At 37.6% G+C, this 20,409-nt stretch overlaps 1 protein-coding gene across 3 annotated transcripts in view; it reads left to right on the top strand.

Moving 5' to 3' along the window:
* The window catches only part of LOC111153163 (mitogen-activated protein kinase kinase 5), a 267,166-nt gene that overhangs the window by 70,341 nt on the left and 176,416 nt on the right, over window positions 1-20,409 (top strand). For all 3 annotated transcript variants that reach the window (XM_022511975.1, XM_022511977.1, XM_022511976.1), the window contains exon 9: window positions 12,368-12,407. In XM_022511975.1, the coding sequence (XP_022367683.1) occupies window positions 12,368-12,407 (40 nt within the window). The remainder of the gene's footprint in view (window positions 1-12,367; window positions 12,408-20,409) is intronic.

Raw genomic sequence — 20,409 nt, forward strand, 5'->3', positions numbered from 1 at the left:
ACAGAACCCAATTTTATCATTTAGAGAAGCCATTACTAGGGCTGAAGCGAGTGAGTAACAGCAGATCCATTTGTAACTTCCATTTATTTAAAACAGCCTTTGCTCACTTTCTTTCTCGCCTTTTACCTGTCCTCTAAGAGATCCAGGGAGCAACACAGTTAAACATCATTTTTCTTGCTTACCTAAAATAAGACTTTCCCTTTTTGATTACTGGTTACTTCTTAAGCCAGATCCTAAGTATTGCTTTCACCATTTTAGTGACCAGATTGTTTTCTTAGGTTTCCCATCCATTTAGAGAATTTTCCGAGGATTGATAGCACTCTATAAATAATTCACAGAGTAATTGTGTTCCTCTTTTCACTAACCTTCTCTGAAGTACATTACGTGAGAAGTAGAACGCATCTCAGTGGCATTTATTCCACGTGGTGTAGGAAAGAAGGGCCTCTCTCCTTCCCAGGACTGTGGCAGTGCAGTTCTTGTTTTGCCTTTGTGATTAAAAGTTACCGTGCATGCAGTTACTCTTGGGATCCTTGTTCCAAGAGGAAAAAAAGAAGAAGATGTTTCCCTACTCATTCTGATGACCGTTTTGCTAGCAAATTGGCATTTGTAACATATATTACCAGTTTTACTGAACTCTGAAGTATTTACCCTCAGATCTTAGGTCAGCCCCTCCATTCTTTTTTTTTTTTTTTTTTTAATTCAATCATTTGACACAGAGAGAGAGAAAGGAGAGCGAGAGAGAGCACAAGCAGGGAGAGCAGCAGGCAGAGGGAGAGGCAGGCTCCCCACTGAGCAAGGAGCCTGATGTGGGACTCTATCCCACAATCCTGGGATTGTGACCCGAGCCAAAGGCAGACGCTTAACCGACTGAGCTGCCCAGGCGCCCAACCCCTCCATTCTTAACTTATATCCTACCTCACAGTTGGTAGAGAAGCACAGATGCTCCCTACTACAATTTTTTTTCTGCTCATGATTTAAAATAATTTGATTAGAGAGTGTATAGAAATTAATATGCAGAATAGTGCCAAAGAAATGAGATGCCTACTTTAATTGTATGAGATTATACAAGCTTTATCAGAAAATATATGATCAGCTCTAGGTTATTTATTTTGTGAACAGGAGTCAGCTGGGACGATTCATATTTTTATGATTCTCCTAGAACTTGAAATTCTAAGCATAAATAATTTCAGCAAACATTGTAAAATACAGATGCAGTTGATCTTTTTTATGCATGACATAAATTTGTGTGGGAGTCCAGATGTTGGAGTGTGAACACAGGTTGTTTCTCCCTTATGTCCTATGTGAATATAGGACTTTTTAGTATTTTGTTTTGAGATTTTTCTTTATACCCTTTTAAAAGATTCTTCTAGAAATTCACTTTATTCCCTGGACTGATGTATCTTTTAACACATTCTCATTAGGGTTTAGATTGAAGGTGAGTCCAACCTTCTAGCCATATATATATTGTACTAAACCCATCTTTAAAATTTCAGAGCGCACATAATAGCATTAATTGCATTTGTCACCAAGTATAGCTTTGAAATCAGTCCTGTGGTTTTTTGAATACCTCCTCTGGGCAAGGTACTGCACTTGGCAGTGGGAGGTAACACCAACATTCAGGGCCCCAGGGACACCATCCTCTAGGTTCTGTTGCTGGTTTACTGTCTGTACTGTTTCATCTCCTTTACTGGTTTTATCTCATCTTTCTCTCTTCTGAATTTGGAGCGCCTCACGTTCAGTCCTCGGACCTCATTTCTACTTAATTTAATTCCTGAGAGAGTTTTTGTAGTTCTGTGGCTTTACATATTATCTACATGTTGATGAAACCCAAAAGTGTATCTCCTACTCAGTCCTCTCTCCTGAACTTCAAACTCTTATCTAAGTACCAGGGAATGTCTTTTAGGGCTCTCAAAATTACCCGAAATTAAACTCTTGTTATCCTCTGAAAGCTGCTCCTTATACAGTTTTTCCAAACTTGATAAATGGAAACTCTATTCCATAAGTTGCTTATGACAGAAACTTTGCAGTCATTCTTGATTCTTCTTTTCCTTCCAGACCATCCACCAAATTTACACACAAATCCTGTTGATGCTCATGGAGCTAAAAAGTACAGGATTATATGGTGTAAGGCTGAGTAGGTAAAGTTCCTCTATTTCTGTGAATAAATACTTTGATTCAGTCAGCTTGAAATTTTAAGTTTATTTTGCTCATCCCCATATTTTATAAATTCTCCCTGGCCAGAGTCTTTTGTATCATTTCCCCCTTTCCACATCCACAATTACTACCTGGGTTCATTTAATCACTTCTTGCATAGACCTGTAGCAAGTTTCTAAGTGCTCTTTCCTCTCTGGTTTCTCCTCCTTTTTTGTGGTAACCTGCAGCCAGAGTAAGAATTTTAAAATTAAGGTCTAATCCTATCATTCTTCTATCCAAAACCCTTCAGTGGCTTTGTATTGGCCTGTAAATTGGGTCCAGCAAAATTTCAACAACAGTAATAAAAGCTGAAAGACTCAGTTTTCCTGAGAGAAAATAATTGTCTCAGTTAAACTATCACTCAAGAGTGAGGGCAAAATAAATACATCTTCAGAAATGAATATTAAAGTGTGTGTGTGTGTGTGTCTGTGTGTGTGTGTGTGTGTGTGTGTGTGTGTGTAGGCAGAGAGAGAGAGAGAGATTAAAAAGAGGGGGAAGACGTTAGTTTATTACTGAAAGAAGTACTTTAGGTAGAAAGAAATGGAATCCAACTGAATCCAGAAAGGAATAAAATGAAAGAAGACATAATGACTGTTTAGATAAACCTGATTATATAAAACGATAGTCATGATTAATTCAGGGACATCAAAATGAAGTCAAAAGATTGGACAAAATAATATGAGATGAGAAAGGCTGGTTGGATTAAAAAATTCTAAGTTTTTAAGAAATGTCTTTTTTTTTTTTAAGATATCTTTTACTCATCTGAGAGAGGAAGCAAGCAAGAGCATGAGCAGAAGGAGGGTCAGAGGGAGAGGGAGAAGCAGATGCCCTGCTGAGCAGGGAGCCTGACATGGGGCTCAATCCCAGGGTCCTGAGATCAGGACTTGAGCCAAAGGTGGATCCTTAACGGACTGAGGCACCCCATTCTAAGATTTTTATATCGTTTGAGAGAAGAATAAAGATAACAATTAACTTAATATTTTGTTAAATCTGGTATGATTATTAAAAATTGTATGGGTGGGACGCCTGGGTGCTCAGTTGGTTAAGCGACTGCCTTCGGCTCAGGTCATCATCCCAGTGTCCTGGGATCGAGTCCCACATCGGGCTCCTTGCTCTGCAGGGAACCTGCTTCTCCCTCTGCCTCTGCCTGCCTCTCGGCCTACTTGTGGTCTCTCTCTCTCTGACAAATAAATAAATAAAATTTAAAAAAAAATTGTATGGGTAACAAAGGCAAAGAATGAATGTATTACTTCAAAAGAAGTAGAAGAGAGAGGTGTAAAGTAGATGAATCAGTGATAGGAAGAGATGCAAATATATCAGTAATTATAACTAATATAGGCAAAAATAAATATCTAATTATAATAAATATATTGCCAACTAATAGATTGGTTAGATTGAACTTTTAGAAATATAGTTATGTGCTATTTTAGACTATTTTAGTATACATTCCTGAAATATAAAGACAGAGAAAGATTGAAAGGAGAAGGATGGGGAGAAGATACCAGTAAATACTTAACAAAGGAAAGCTGTGGTTATATTAATATAAGAGAAAAAAGATTTTAAGACAAAGTGTTATTGGGGGGCACCTGGGTGGCTCAGTGGGTTAAGCATCCCCTGATCTCAGCTCAGGTCTTGATCTCAGGGTCTTGAGTTCGGGCCCTGCACTGGACTCCATGCTGGGTGTGGAGCCTACTTAAAAAAAAAAAAAAAAGTTTTATTAGGGATAGAAGGGACTACTATACGTTAATAGAAGAAAAAGACCATAATTACATAATAGCTCTAAACTTATATGTAACTAATAACCTTAAGATACATAAAGTGAAAAATGGTGAGAATTAAAAGGAAAATTTGATAAATTCAGTTATAGTGGGAAAATGCCTCTTGGTAATAAATAGGTAATAAACAGACCCAAATTAGTAAGTATACAGAAGATTTGAATACCACAATCAACATGCTAGTTACATGGTCAGACATAGAACTCTTTGTCAGTCAAATGAAAATATATGTTATTTTCAGGTACAGAAAATTTAATTTTTAAAAAACCATAGGGCACAAAGCAAGGTACAGAAAATTTAATTTTTTAAAAACCATAGGGCACAAAGCAAGTCTCAGTAAAGTTTGAAACATACAGATCTCTTTCTTTAGTTTAGAGTGGTTAGTTTAGAAATTATTAGTGGTTAGTTTAGAAATTATTAATAAGGGCACTTGTCTGGCTCAGTCAGTAGAACATGTGACTCTTGATTTCAGGGTCATGAGTTTAAGCCCCATGTTGAGTGTAGCGCTTACTTTAAAAAATAAATAAAATTTTAAAAAGTTAACAAAAGAAATCATTAATAAGTTAACCTCAGACATTTGGAAATTAAAATGCACCCATCTGAATAACTTATGGGTTGTATAATACATTATCATGGAATAAAAACATTTAGAGCTGAACAAAACCATATATGAATACTCATGTGATTCAAAGTCATTACCTAAAGCATAGTTTTTTGTATAACATTAGAGAAGAGTAACTGGATATTAATAGGCTTAGCATCTAACTCAAGAAAATAAATTTTTTTGATGGAAGGAAGGAAAGGAGTACAAAAGAAAAAATAAATCAAAATTCAAGAAACAACTCAAGAAAACCAACAGTTGGTTGCTTGGAAAAATTGACCAAGTATAACAGAAAGAAGACACAAATAACAAACTTTGGGTGAAAAAAGGAGACATAATTCTAGATAGCAGAGATTTTTAAAATACGAGGATACAGTGAATAACTTTATGACAAAATTGAAAACAAAGTGGACAATTTCCTAGAAAAACCTAAAACTGCCTAAAGAAAAATAAAAAACAAAAATAGACCTATACCAAGTAGAAATGTATCCATTCAGTCAACAAATATTTATAAAATGTGCCCGCACAGTTTTAGGCACTGGAGATACAGTAGTGAATAAAAAAACAAAATTGCCTGTTTTCATGGAGCTTGCTTTCTAGTGGTAGCAGACAGATAATAAATTAATAAACTGTGTTAAGTATTGATAAATTCTATGAAGAGTAAAGAGAGAATGAGCTGTTTTATGTAGGATATTCAAAGAAGTAACTGTGGACGTGTAGGAAGTAATAGAGCAAACCAAGTGGATATTGAAGGAAGAGTTTAGCAGGCCTGAGGAGTAGATGCAAAGAGCCTGAGGCAGGTGGATATTTGGAGGAGGAGAGTAAGTACTGTGGATAAGGGAGATTGGCAGAACCAGAAATCAGTGAGTAACCATGGGCCAGATCTTGGTATCCTTCTAAAGACTCTTGATTCAGCAGTTGGAAATCTACCCTTGAAATAGGGATAATGATAATAACTTCTACTTATATGTCAAATGATATCTCAAAGTTGGGGAAAAATGATTTTTACTCATAAGATTATGGAATCAATTAATTAAATGCGTGTAGACTTTCTTTGTAAAGCTCCATCCAAGTGATGTTCTTTTCACCCAGAGGTAGTATTCATTTTGTGAGTATTTATTAAGTATGGAGCACCTACCATGCCAGGACTTGTGCAAAGTGTAAAGAATACAAAGATGATTAAGACATGGTAGTGTTTCCTGCCCAGTATGGAAGATAAATGTAAATAACTTTTCTGTGGTGTGCTAATAAGTGTTATAACAGAGATACTAAAGTCTAAAGACTAGGAGAGGCTTCAGATTTTTATTTTGTAATATGAGGGTGTATACTGAAAAAAGGTATATAGATTTTTTTTTAAAGTTAGAGTAATTTTTTTTTTAAAGATTTTATTTATTTGTCAGAGAGAGAGAGAGAGAGCGAGCACAGGCAGACAGAATGGCAGGCAGAGGCAGAGGGAGAAGCAGGCTCCCCGCCGAGCAAGGAGCCCAATGCGGGACTCGATCCCAGGACGCTGGGATGATGACCTGAGCCGAAGGCAGCTGCTTAACCAACCGAGCCACCCAGGTGTCCCTATAGATTTTTTTTTTAAAGATTTTATTTATTAATTTGACAGAGATCACAAGCAGGCAGAGAGAGAGGGGAGAAAGCAGGCTCCCTGCTGAGCAGAGAGCCCGATGTGGGGCTCGATCCCAGGACCCTGAGATCATGACCAGAGCCGAAGGCAGAGGCTTAACCCACTAAGCCGCCCAGGTATATAGATTTTCTTTAAAGGTAGTTTATATTAATAATAATTAACAACAGCTTTCCTGTTAAGCCAAGGAGAATGAAAATTAGGCTTCTCATTTAGCAACAATAATGGTCAGGTGGTTTCTGCTGAGATGAACACCGGATGTGGCACTTACAACACCTGTCTGCAGTATAAATAAGTTTTGGCAAGACTTAACCATGGTGAGACCTGGAATCTTGGTATAGCTGTAGCCTTTCAGATGACTGATTGTCTTCAACAAGTTGGTTCATCATGAAATAATAGAACTTGAATTTTTTTTTAAAGGTTTTATTTATTTACTTGACAGAGAGAGAGTGATCACAAGTAGGCAGAGAGGCAGGCAGAGAGAGAGGGGGAAGCAGGCTCCCTGCTTAGCAGAGATCCTGATGTAGGGCTCGATCCCAGAACCCTGAGATCATGACCTGAGCTGAAGGCAGAGGCTTAACCAACTGAGCCACCCAGGTGCCCCTAGAACTTGAATTTCTTAACTGAAAATTACACAGCACAGCCTTCTGCCAGTGTTCATTATGAAAGCTTTATTAGCCTTCATTTGTAGAGCACACAGTCTGACTCTTAAAAGCATAGAGAGAACTCTTTCAGTCAGTTTTAGCAGGTTTTACTTGTAAACCACCTAGCTACCGTGAAAACTTCCTTGGATCCTGACATTACTGCATGTTTACTGTGCGCCAGGTCCTGTGCTCAGTGCTCTATCTACATCATCTCATTGAATCCTCACATCTCTATCACGTAAGGTCTGATACCCCCTTTCCAGACTTGAGACATGATGAGGTTTTCTAATAGTTCAGGTTCACGTTAGGAAGTGGTAGAGCTAGAACATGCAAAAGAGTGAAACTGGACCATTCTCTTTCATCATACACAGAAATAAACTCAAAATGGATTAAGGACCTAAAATCCTTAAAGAGAGCACAGGCAGTAATTTCTCTGACATAGTGACATTTTTCCAGCTATGTCTCCTGTGGCAACAAAAACAAACAAAAATAAACTTTATTGGGACTACATCAAAATTAAAAGCTTCTGCACAGCAAAGCAAACAATCAACAAAACTAAAAGGCAATCTACAGAATGGGAGAAGATTTTTGCAAATGACAGATTCAATAAGGGGTTAGTATCCAAAATATATAAAGAACTTCTACAACTGAACACCCAAAAACCAAATAATCAATTTTAAAATGGACAGAAGATATAAACATTTTTCCAGGGACAACATCCAGGTGGCCAAGAGACACATGAAAAGATGCTCAACATCACTCACTGTCAGGAAGATGCAAATCAAAGCCACAATGAGGGGGCACCTGGGTGGCTCAGTGGGTTAAAGCCTCTTCCTTCTGCTCAGGTCATGATCCCAGGGTCCTGGGGTTGAGCCCCACATCAGGCTCTCTGCTCAGCAGGGAGCCTGCTTCCCCCCTCCCCACCTCTGCCTACCTCTCTGCCTGCTTGTGATCTCTGTCAAATAAACAAATAAAATCTTAAAAAACACCACCACCACCACCACCACAATGAGGTATTGCCTCATACCTGTCGGAGTGGCTAAAATCAATACAAGAAAAACAAGTTTGGGCAAGAATAGAGACAAAAAGGAGCCCTCTTGCACTGTTGATGGGAATGCAAACAGTTGCAGCCACAATGGGAGACAGTAGGGATGTTCCTCGAAAAGTTAAAAACAGAACTACCCTACAATCTAGGAATCACACTACTGGGTATCTACCCAAGGAATACAAAAATAGTAATCCAACAGGATACCCACACCTGAAGTTTATAACGTCATTATTCCCAATAGCCAAGATATGGAACAGCCCAAGTGTCCATCAATTGATGAATGGATAAAGATGTGGTATATATACACAATGCAATATTACTCAGTCATAAAGAAGAATGAAATCTTATCATTTGCAACAACATAGATGGAGCTAGAGAGTATAATGCTAAGAAAGAAAGACAAATACCTTGTGATTTCACTCATGTGTTGAATTTAAGAAACAAAAGAAATGAGCAAAGCGGGGGGGTGGGGGGAAGAGAAGCAAACCAAGAAACAGACTCTTAACTGTAGAGAACAAACTAGTTCTTACCAGAGCGGAGGTAGGGGGGTGGGTTAAATAGATGATGGTGATTAAGTAGTGTACTCATCATGAGCACCAGGTGTTTGGAAATGTTGAATCACTGTGTTGTATGCCTGAAACTAATATTATGTTAACTAACTGGAATTGAAATAAAAACTTTAAAAAAAGAAGTGGTGGCAGAACTGCGATTAGAACCTGAGCAATGACTTAGAACCTACACCCTGTGCTCTTCTGCCTCCCATGATAGATTAGCAGTACTTGCAGAATGTTTCTTTGCCTGGAAAGACTCAGATGTGATGGCCCTAAGCCTAATGGAAATCGCATCTTTATAAGTTGTTTTTTTTTTTTTTTTAAGATTTTATTTATTTATTTGATAGAAATCACAAGTAGGCAGAGAGGTAGGCAGGGGTCGGTGTGGGAGCAGGCTGCCAAGCAGAGAGCCTGATGCAAGGTTCTATCCCAGGACCCTGGGATCATGACCTGAGCCAAAGGTAGAGGCTTTAATCCATTGAGCCACCCAGGAGCCCCCTTCTTTGTAAGTTTTGAATTAAGTATTTCCCTGACCTACAGTTAAGAAAACTTAAACATCACCATATATTTCCTTAAGGTCCTAATATATATGTACTGTGCCACAGTTCCAGTCCTGGCCTTGTCATTGACTGTAAATTTGGACACATTCTTTAAGCCTGGCTTTTGGGTGTTTACAATGTAAAAAGTAAGGATTAGATTAGATAATTCTGTATATGACTTATGAGCACAATAAATTATCTGATGCTGTACAAAAAAATTAAAGGTCGATACCAACTTTTTGTCACTCATCTAAAATCTTTTGTTCCAAATGAAAAAATAATTTAAGAAAATATGGATAGTAAGTGTTCCCTATTTTACTCATTTTCTTGGTATTTTAAATACTCAAAAAATTTATTCCAGGCTATTGGTTCATGACATCCTAAAGTGTATATGTTGTGTGCTCAATTTTAAGGGCTGGGACTATTCCCAGAAGGTCTGTGCTGGTCACAAACAAAGCAGAACACTCAAGGACTCAGCACTAAAAATATCACATAAAAATGCTTCTTTCATGCACTCATTGGAACAGGTAATTACTGTGGCAACAATAAACTAATTTGAAGTGTTAGCTGTTAATTAAGACAATGCAGAGGTGTATGGTTGTCCTTTGGTGTAACCAGAGCCTCCATTCAAACTTCATTAATCACTTTATAGTTAATGTGTTGGGGAAGGTCAAGACAATTGAGATGCAGTACCCATCGAAAGTAAACAAATTCTTTTCTCCAGGTAGAATGCCATTTGCAAAGTTAAGGGACACATTGGACTCATGCCGGGCCTTGCCTTTGTCATCCACTTCTCCTGGATGATTAAATGTTACACGGGTACTGTCACTGCAGTGTAAACCAAACCTCAGCGTGTCTTTATTGCTCGAAATCGAACCCAAACTTCCACGGATGAATTAGCATGTGTCATAATTAAATCATCAAGCCTCTCCCTTTTAATTCACTTGGAAATAGGAGACCTTTCTATTGGAAAAGACATCAGCTTTCTTGACAAGCTTATTAAGTTGCCAAACTATCCAATATGGTATACACATTAGACTATCTTCTAGTCATCTCCTTATCACTGCTGTTGATCTCAAATGTCCAGGTGTTGCTTGTTGTCCAAAGTAACACCACTATTCTTTTTGCAAATTTTGAATCCCTGTGTATGCATTCAACATACACAACCATAGGTTTTATTTTCGTATTTCAGTCCTGGGTTAGGAATTCTAATATACAGCATTTTTAAAAGTTGAAATTGGAAGAATTTATGGTGTACAGGGGGAAAATAATATATCATTAAATCTTATATATTATATTAACTATATTTGCATAGAATAAGGTTATTAACTTCCTTCAGATCACATTTCAGTTTAGCTTAGTCCAACAACTTCTCTGTCAGACAGTGAGAAAAATAGTGTTAGTCATTATATACCAGTATATTATATGAGTTCAGATATATCATGAATCAAATCATGACCTGAAATGTAGTTTCACATTATAAAAGTCTGGTATTAACATACATATACACAACATACAATTAAATGGTAACTTGTTCTGAAACTAGTATAATATGGGGATTCCATTTATAAAATGTATACCACTTTATGTAAAGTATAAAAATTTTTTTAAAAATTTAAGTTTTATAACTCTATTAGTATTTAATATACTAGGGAGGTTGATATTTAGAGAAAATCTTTAGACATCTTACAGATTAAAAAAACTTCAGTAAAGTGAACAGTCACCACTTAGTTTTTATAATCTTGCCTTTCTTTAAATGTGATATTCTTGAATTAATTTATAATTAATTGTTAAAAGCTAAGTTTACCTTATGTAGTTGGCTTGACCTTTGTGTACTCAAATAGGAAAAGCAGAACACATTTCTTTTTTAACACTAATATATATAGTATTTACATACATGTATACATATATATATTTCTAGTCTTACCTAAATTTATAACATTTTATATGGGAAAGTTACAAATATTTGCAGGCCTTTAATAACTAAACCATTTCTATAAGTTGGTCACTTAAAAAACACTTGTCAGTGATTGTAAAACTCTGTAAATTTGCTAAAAAATCATTAAATTACATACTTCATTGACTCTTACATATGTAATTGCACCTCAGTAAAGCTGTTAAAAAATTTGTCAGAGCAACCAGAGATTTCTTCCAAAACAACAGGGAGTGATGTTTTCTTTTTGATAATAGGAGAATATATGTTTTATTTTTATTTTAAGAAATGGGCAGTTTTTCCTACCAAATCATTGCCAAGTCATCATTGGGAGCCTGATAAATGTATTTTGCAACTCAACAGGTAAAAGGGAATTCCCAAGAAGCTAACTTCCATTCCCACCCCTACATCTTCCCCACGCAATCACATCGTAACACAGCTGGGTGAGAGGAAGAACACTGCTTTTGGCTGATGTGCAAGTCTGTACTTTCATAGACTTCCAGTAACAGTGCTTGTTGATTTTGTGCGGTTTGTCTAGACATTTTTATATAAGACAGATTGTCCCTGAATAATGGTCAGAATGTACGGCCCATGTAGAAGTTGTGTGGAAGACCACGTGTCATTTAAACACAAAGGGTCTTAATGAGAAGTAATGGTATCTTATTTCTGCAAACCTTACTCCCTTAACTCTTTTTCATAAATGAATGTATTTCTGTTCCTTGATTTAAACTGTAGTTATTTCCCTGTATCCGATCATTTGAGCTTGTCTCTTTTTCTAAAGCTTTTTTAATTTTGAGAGATGCCAGCTTTAGGAAAAGATGAACCACATACTTGAGCCTGATAAGTCTGTGATCTCTTATATTTCTCCCACTTATATCTTAAGCCATAGCTAATTCTTCCACTTATATCTTAATCCATAGCTAATTCCGAGTGTTCTGAGATTATTTTGATGAAATGTAGGGATATAGTGTATCTGTTCCTGTAATTGAAGGAAACAAAAGGAAAACCTCCCACTTTATATGGCTCTATATACAGTGCTTAGCAGAAGACTTCAGAAGATCCTACCGCCCCCCCCCCCCCGCCCCCGCCACACACAGTGCTGGTCAGTTTGTAAGGGTCTGGAGTCAGAAGAGGTCTATAGTTCTGCCACTTACTGACTTAGTGCTGTTGGGAAAACTGCTTAGCTTTTCTGGACCCCAGGACTCTCCATCTATAAAGGGAGGATAATAATACCAGCATTACCTCAGAGGGTTATTTTAAGGTAATGTATGATGAGTCACTGTGTAAACCATGGAGCTCAATAGAAATATGAACTGCTAATGTTATTAGTGTTCTTTGAAAGTATCATATATCCCATCGCTACAGATATGTTCAGATTCACATTGATGTCCTTAACCATTCTGCTGGTTGTTTAGTATCCCAAGTGATTTTGTTATTTTTTTCCTTCCCATAGAGCATATCATGTCCCGAGTGGGAAAATATTAGCTGTAAAGGTAAGTGCTGAATAAATTTTATGAAATTCATGAAGTTCTTTTTTTAAAAAGATTTTAATTTATTTTATTTTTATTTTATTTATCTGAGAGAGAGAATAAGAAAGGGGGGGTAAGGGGTAGAGGAAGAAACAGACTTCCTGTTGAACCGGGAGCCTGACACAGGACTTGATCCCAGGACCCTGAGATCATGACCTGAACCAAAGGCAGATACTTAACGACTGAGCCACCCAGGCACCCCGAAATTCATGAAGTTCTTGATGCTCACTACTTTCTTTTCCCCTGTTAGCTTGAGTCACAGGTATCATGAAAGAGGGGATGGAATGGTTTAACTGTTGGATGGTAGGTTAGGAAGCTATGGTCCTGTTGTGATATTCAGCTCCCTCCTCTCTCAGAGGGTACCTTCACCCCTAAAGCACTGCTTTCCCATCTGTTGAGTTATTTGTTCCTTTAGATAACATAACTCTTAGACTGTTGCTGTTAAAATATTTAAAGACAGTCAACTTTAGTTTGTTCACACCAAGAGAAGGGGGCACTCTTATAAATCATCTACAAAACTTAACTATTTGTCCTTGCAAGTGCATTATAATTTCCCATAATTTCATACATTTTGAATTTTGTCTAAGCTAGGCTAATATTAAAATTCTTGTGCATGATTATTTAGTTGGGTATGGCAAGGTGCTAACAGCTGTTTCTGGAAAGGATTAAAAGCAATTTTAAAAGAAGACACATTTTATAAAGAGCTGCTAAAGTAGAGACTTTGAATAAATGAAAACAGTAGGTATTTACAAATACGCTGTCTACTAGACCTGACCTTAAACTGAGCTTTAAGTTTATAGAGAGAGGACTATATCTCACTTTATATCCCTAGATTTTATAAAATTTATAAACATACTAAATGCTTAAACTGAGTTGAGGGAATGATTTAAGAGTAGTTATGACTATTGCGTTTAAACTTTATCTGAGTTGATTGAATGAATGATTAAAGAGTAGATACAATTAGGCATGCCTAGGTAGCTCAGTCCATTAAGCATCTGACTCTTTGTTTTGGCTTGTGTCATGATCTCAAGGTCTTGAGATCAAGCCCGGCATCGTTTTCCTCGGTCCACATGGAGTCTGCTTGAGATTCTCTCTCCCTGTGCCCCTCCTACTCGTGCTCTTTCTCTTTTTCTCTCTAAAGTGAATGAATAAGTCTTTTTTTTTTTTTTTTAAAGATTTTATTTATTTATTTATCTGACAGACAGAGATCACAAGTAGGCAGAGAGGCAGGCAGAGAGAGAGATTGCAGGAAGCAGGCTCCCCGCCGAGCAGAGAGCCTGACACGGGGCTCGATCCCAGAACCCTGTGACCATGACCCGAGCTGAAGGCAGAGGCTTTAACCCACTGAGCCACCCAGGCGCCCCTGAATGAATAAATCTTAAAAAATAAAAATAAACTTCTTACTTAGCCCTGAGCTTCTTGGCAGCCAAGGCAAAAACCATGTAACTTATTTAACAGTCCTACTGTGGAGAGTAGAGAGAAAGAAATGTGCCATTTCTTCAAAACAGGCGTTTTTTTGTTTTTGTTTTTTTAATTAAATCTTAGCAGAAATTTATTTCAAATAAAAAGACACAACAGGCTGTAAGTAAAAGGCTATATCAGTCTCTTTTTCTCTCTTAGTCTTTTTTTTTTTCTTTAATGGTTCATTTTTGGATAGTTTCTGTTGTCATATACTCAGGTTTTCGTCCACATTGTCTAATCTGCTGTTAATCTTGTTTGTTGTATTTTTCATTTCAGACACTGTACTTTTTATCCCTAGAAGTTTATATGTCTTTTTTACATCTTCCACATCTTTACCTAACATGCTCAATTTTCCTTCTGTCTTCTTGAATATATGTAATGTAGTTACGGAGTATGTGGAATATGATTAACTGAATTGATGGTTTTGTCTATTAATTCCATCAGATGTAGCATTTGGGGTCAGTTTTGACGATTGCTTTTTCCCCCCTCATTTTGGGTTGTATTTTCTTATTTTTTTTTAAAGATTTATTTTTATTTATTTTAGAGAGAGAGTGAGCAGGTAGGGAGAGGTGCAGAGGGAGAAAGAATCCTGAAGCAGACTCTATACTGAGCGCAGAGCCTGACGCGGGGTTCGATCCCAGGACTCTGAGATCATGACCTGAGCTGAAATCAAGAGTCAGCCGCTTAAGCTACTGAGCCACCCAGGTGCCCAGTATTTTCTTATTTTTTAAAAAATCTTATCATTAAGATTGGATGCTCATCATGCATCATAGACACCAGATTTTTTTTTTTTCATTCTTATAAATATTCTTGAGCTTATTCTGAGATGCTGTTTAGTGACTTTGAAACAGTTTGATCCTTTCAAGACTTGCTTTTAAGCTTTATTAGTTGGGACCAGCCCAGTGGTTAGTTGGGAACTAATTTACCCCACTCAATTAAGGCAGCTGTCTTCTGTATATTCTACCAGTGCTCTGACAGTTATGAGGTTTCCCCCCTCCCTTGTGGGAACAAAGACTCCTTCTACTTAGTGTGAGATCTGGAGATTGTTTCCTCTGGTCCTTTCTGGTGGCTCTTTCCTTGCCCTCACATGGTTTCCTGACATCCAGTACTAATTGATCATTAATCAGCTGAAGACTCCAGGGGCCCCTAGTCAGATCCCTGGAGCCCCCTCCCTTTGGCCTTCTGCCAGGGAACTGTCGCTGCCTTGGCTTCCTCAGACCCCCAATTCCATCTTGTCAGCATAGGGAGATGGCTGAGCTTTACCTGAAATTTCTACCCTGCACAGAAGCCTGCACACTGTCCAGTTGGTAAACTACACAATCATAGGGCCCCTCTTACTTGTTTTCCATGTCTCAAGGATCATTGTCCTTGTTTTAACTGTTGTTAATATGTGGAAGCCTGTTAATCTTTCTGGGTTCGGTTTTGTTTTGTTTTGTTTTGGATTTCTTCCTTTCTTGTCACCACTCTAGTCCAGGTGCTTGTTTTGTCTCTTGTCAGACACTGAACCGTGTTTAAAGTGCTCTCTCAAAAGTGGAAGCTACCATTTATTGATCACTTATACTGTACTGATAGGCGCTGTGTGGACCCTTTCCTCATTTAATTATGAATTAATAAATAGCTTGCTGAAGGTCCCACAACCAGTAGAACTAGAATTTGAAGTCAGGCAAGTCTTGCCCCAAGTTCATGCTCTCAAACTGTGTACCATATTGCTGCTCACTATCCTTAGATCTGCCTTCCCGGAGCATAGTTCTGGTCCCATCTCCTTCCCTCTCAAAAGTCTTCCAGGACTCTACATTACTCCCAAATAAACTGAAAACTCTATGGGCTGAAACTCAGGGTCTTCCACAGTATGTCATCAGCCTGCTTTTTATAGCATTATCTCATGTGTCTGAATGCTGTGCTGCTTTTAAGTTGAACTCATTTCTTTATCTGAACCCAGGTACTTTCACACTTCAACACTTTGATTCACGTCTTTTTCTCTAATTAGAATGCCTTCACCCATGTCTCTACCTATCAAAATTCTTAACACCCTTCAAGGGTCAGCTCCAAAGCCCACTCCTCTCTTGAACTCACATAGATAAATCCTGTCACATATGGTCTATCACTCACTCACTTTTTCCTTTGAACCTCTCTAGAATTCTCCGTATGTGTTTCTTATGGAGGTTATCACATACTGCCTTGCATTTTGCTATTAATATACATGTGCATTCTCTCCTTACATTGAAATCTCTTTGTAAGTAGAGAACATATTTTATTTATCTTCTTGTCTTACTCATGGAATCATGCAGAACCTTGCACTTGGCCCTACATAGAGGATTGCATGTAATAACTAGATGTTCAACACATAATTTGTTGAATGACTGAATAAGTAAATTTCTTTCATTTGTTCTTCATTCATTCATCTTTTGAAGCAGTATCTTGAAAGCAGGTTCAGCTCACATACAAAATAAACCACAGTGTTCTTTGTATGGACCATTGCTTTCACCTAGAGTAGCTCTTAGTGTGTGTGTGTGTGTGTGTGTGTGTGTATGGGTGAAATGAAAGGTTAAGAGTTAGAAGTGCATTTGATCTTTTCCTGACCCTCTCCTGACTTTTGTGTGACTTCAAGCATGTCACTTGAACCTCTCCGTGACCTCAGCTGTGCAAGGGGGCTGCCTCATGTCACAGAGGGATTGCGAAGAGCAGCAAATCACAGTCCTTGTCTAAACAGAATCACCTGCAGGGTTCTGATGCCCGCATAGAATGATGAGGGAAATTTAATTTCCCAAGCCAAGTGGTCAGTTGGACCAACATTTTGAATGTCTGTGGGAGCAATTAGATGAGAGTCCTTGAAAATCCATCCCTTTTCTCTTCCTACTCAAAATATTTCTATTTTTTGTATTTCTAAATGTTCTTACTTTTTTTAGACTAACAAAAGAATATTGTAGTGTTTCCCCTTTCAGACTTCAAAGGTGGGAAAACATCATTTCCAATGGTTTTTCTTTTTTCTGGTATTTTAAAAAGACTAGAAATACCTTGGGTTTTTATTTTATACCAGTGAATTTAGAAAAATTTCTGCCTTCAAGAGAACATTTTGGAAAATGCTAACCAAAGATAACTGTTTGGTAATGACTAACTCATGAAATGTGTTTCTAACTCGCTTTATTGGGGGGGCAGGGGTGGAGGTAAGCGAGATAGTTGCAAACAGGTAGAGCAGAAAACAAAACTACTGTTAGCCATCTTGGCAAACAGAGCCTTTTTATTTCACTAATGTATTCTCTAAAATCTTTCAAAGTACAGCCTAATAGATTTCCTGTTATTTTTTTATTTTCTAATTGGGAAAAAGTCACCTAAGAAGAAATTTCTTAGCTTGTATATAGCATGTGCTGATTATCATTCTTTGACTGCTTTGGGTTTCTGCTGCTTTTAAACTAGCATTTAAATGGACCATTTGATTAATCATTTGTATACTGACTGTAATCCTCCCAAATTTCCTTTCTGAGTTGTACATACTGTAAAAGACAATTATGTCGCCACAGATTAAGTAAGCGAATTAAAACAGAATAGAGGCTTAATTTGACCTGTGATTTTGCTCTCCTTCCCTTTAGTGGAGCGTGTGCCACTCCAGCAAATAAATGAAGTCATCCATGACAGCTTGTGATGAATTGCCGTATTTATACTGTATATTTTAATAGCCTCACACTAATTTAAATTGAGCACAGAGTAAATTATAATTCAGTCACTTGACTGCTCGTATTTAACCTGACAACTCATCCTTATTTGTCCTGGAGGTGTAGTAGAGAGCAGCAGAAACGCGCCCAGGTACTTTAGCTTCTCCCTTAACCCTTTCTCCCTGAAATCCTTCATGTGCAGATCCTCTCCAGTTTGAAAAAGGGAGCTCTTCCTTAGGAGGAAAAAAATCACAATAATAATGAAGACTCCAGGAATCCATACTTTCCTTGTACTTTAAAAAAAGATTGGAATTTGCCGGGCTTTTTTCCATTGCTTTCAAATAAGGAATTGGACTTATTTTTAGTAGTTAAAAGCTCTCTCCCAGGAATGCCCAAGGAGAATTAACCTTCTACCTACAAGTCTCCCAGAAAATGGAAGAGCATTTCTGTAAAGTTATTTTAAGGTGAATTTTACATTCCCTCTTAAGTTCCAGAAAGTACTTTATTCACTTTTGCACCATTATGGGATCTCCACTATTCTGAATCATAAGAGATACCAAGGATGATCCAGACACACTGGTATGCAGTGGGTTGGCCCCACAAATACAGTATTACTTGCTACGTTTTAGGTCAGTGTGGCACTTTTATTTATTTTGGTGTTTTTGCCTTCAGTGATAAATTCAGTGGTAGAAATCAAGCAGCCTCCTTCCTGTCTAGAAACAGCTTCTTATTTAGAGGGTTATGGTTGTAAGGAGCACTGTAATTAAATCCCACATCACTTCATGGGCACTGCTATAAGTAAGACCTTGCTTGGGATGCTGGGTGTAGGAGTAGGGGGACCAGGGAAAGATGCCCGAGACTCAGTCCTTGCCTTCGTGGGACTTACAGCTGCTTTACTCTCTAGGCTTGTGGTTTTAGTAGATAGGCATGAATGCCACAGCTGAATGTGAGAAGGTACAATATCAAGGGCCAGAGCTAGAGATAAATTCTGGTAGAGGGCTTTGGGGCTGGCTTCATGGAGGTGGTAGTGGCATTCAGGCTGGGTCCAAAAGATGAGAAAGGTTTTTATGATTAGTAACTGTGGGGTGGAGTGAGGAGGCACACCTCAAGTTGGGGGAACATCAGAAGCAAAGACTGAAAGTGGGAAAAGCACAGGACCTGTGTGTGGGCCACCAGTACAAAGCACCCGTTTCTGCGTGGGTGGTATGGGGTGAGCATGGCTGCCTTTCATATCATCTGGCTTCACATGACAGTTGGGTTTGTGGTGGGGAGAGTGGGAAAAGGAGTTGGGATAACTAGATTGTGGAAGAATTCTTTGAATGTCATGCTAGAATTTTAATGTTATGCTAGGCCATGGGCACCTATTTAAGGTGCTTGATCCAAGGGAATGATAGGTCTGCAGCCAGTACTGTGGGGTTAATGGCAAGGTGTTCGCTCACCATGTGGAATCCCATCATTTCTGGAAGGGGGGCCTAGAGATGCAGTATGTCTCATTAGTCATACAGAGTACTGAATAAATGGCATTTTCGAAACCTTAGGCAAATGGTTCTCAACCTTACTGTGGGTTAGAAATCAGGTGGAGAGTTTTTTACAAATATTAAGATGTGGGCCCAACCCATGATTGATTCCATTCTTCTGGGGGTAAGGCCTATACACCAGGATTTGTTTAAAGTACCTTCATGTATTGATATAAATACCTTTATATAAAAGTAATTATAACGTGAAGCCAGGGTTGAGAATGACTGCTCTGAGGTAAATAATAAGTTCATTCCTTTTAGTAGTTTTTTTGGGGTGAAAGAGTCCCTGTACTTGACATAGTGGTGTGAATAGTTTTGGTATTTTATGGCATGGAATTGAAACAACACTAGATGAATTTATTTTGTCGCTGAGTTTTATACAGGAACAAAAATGTAAGTGAATATTGTTGGCAAATGACTATTGATCGGGAGCAATGTTTAAATGCTTCTTGGCAGTTTTGTATTACACTTACAATCCAGTTTAGTGAGAGCTTTTACAAATAACCCTAAAGCAAAAACTCTTGATAGAAACCGGCCATGCCTTTTCCTCCTACTTTCCCCTCCCCCAAGTGGATGTCAGTACCATAAAATGTGTGTTTTAGAATTATCCTTTTCTTTCCTTGCTCTGTCAGCAGTTTTCAATTCATAATTTATGGGTTTTTTTTTTCCCAGTGTGAGTGCGTATATTCTGAGGTTGTAATACAAAATTGTAAATAATAAAAAATAAATAATAAATAATATTTTATTTATTTAATTTTTATTAAATTTATTAATATTTATAAAATTTATTAAATAATAAAAAATAATAAATAAAAAATAAAACCACAAAAAATGTGGTTCAGTGTTGGATGGTGTATAACCACGCTATCATGGTAATCATGAATGTTAAGTTTTCTCCTAGAAATGTCAAGAGCCAGAAACTCTGCCACAAATCTTAAAAATTATCTTTCACCTATTTTATTCTCAGCACTTTTTTAAGTAAAAACAATTTCCCTTGAATTGGCTTCACTGAACTGTTGAGTAAAATTTGAACAGTTGATGGTTTCCTTTCTTAAGAAACAAGTGTTTGAAATTACTTTATTCTAAGTAAGCTTGTAAATTGTTTTACATTTCCATGTTACCAATCTTCCTCAGTGGTTGATACTTCAAGGAAAAACCGTAAACCACCAGGACATTCTAAGAGGCATCTGGGAATCAGGGAGGGACCTTGACATTGCCAGGCTGTGTGGCTTGTCAGCACCTTGGTTTCCTCCTTTAAAACAAGAAAATTAGATGAAATAATTTCTGTGGCTCCTTCAAGCTCCAGCATTTTATTACAGTATTAGCAAAGGAACATGA

Source organism: Enhydra lutris, unplaced genomic scaffold (assembly GCF_002288905.1).
Source record: "Enhydra lutris kenyoni isolate GAN:26980312 unplaced genomic scaffold, ASM228890v2 scaffoldscaffold31, whole genome shotgun sequence".
Taxonomy (NCBI): Eukaryota; Metazoa; Chordata; class Mammalia; order Carnivora; family Mustelidae; genus Enhydra; species Enhydra lutris.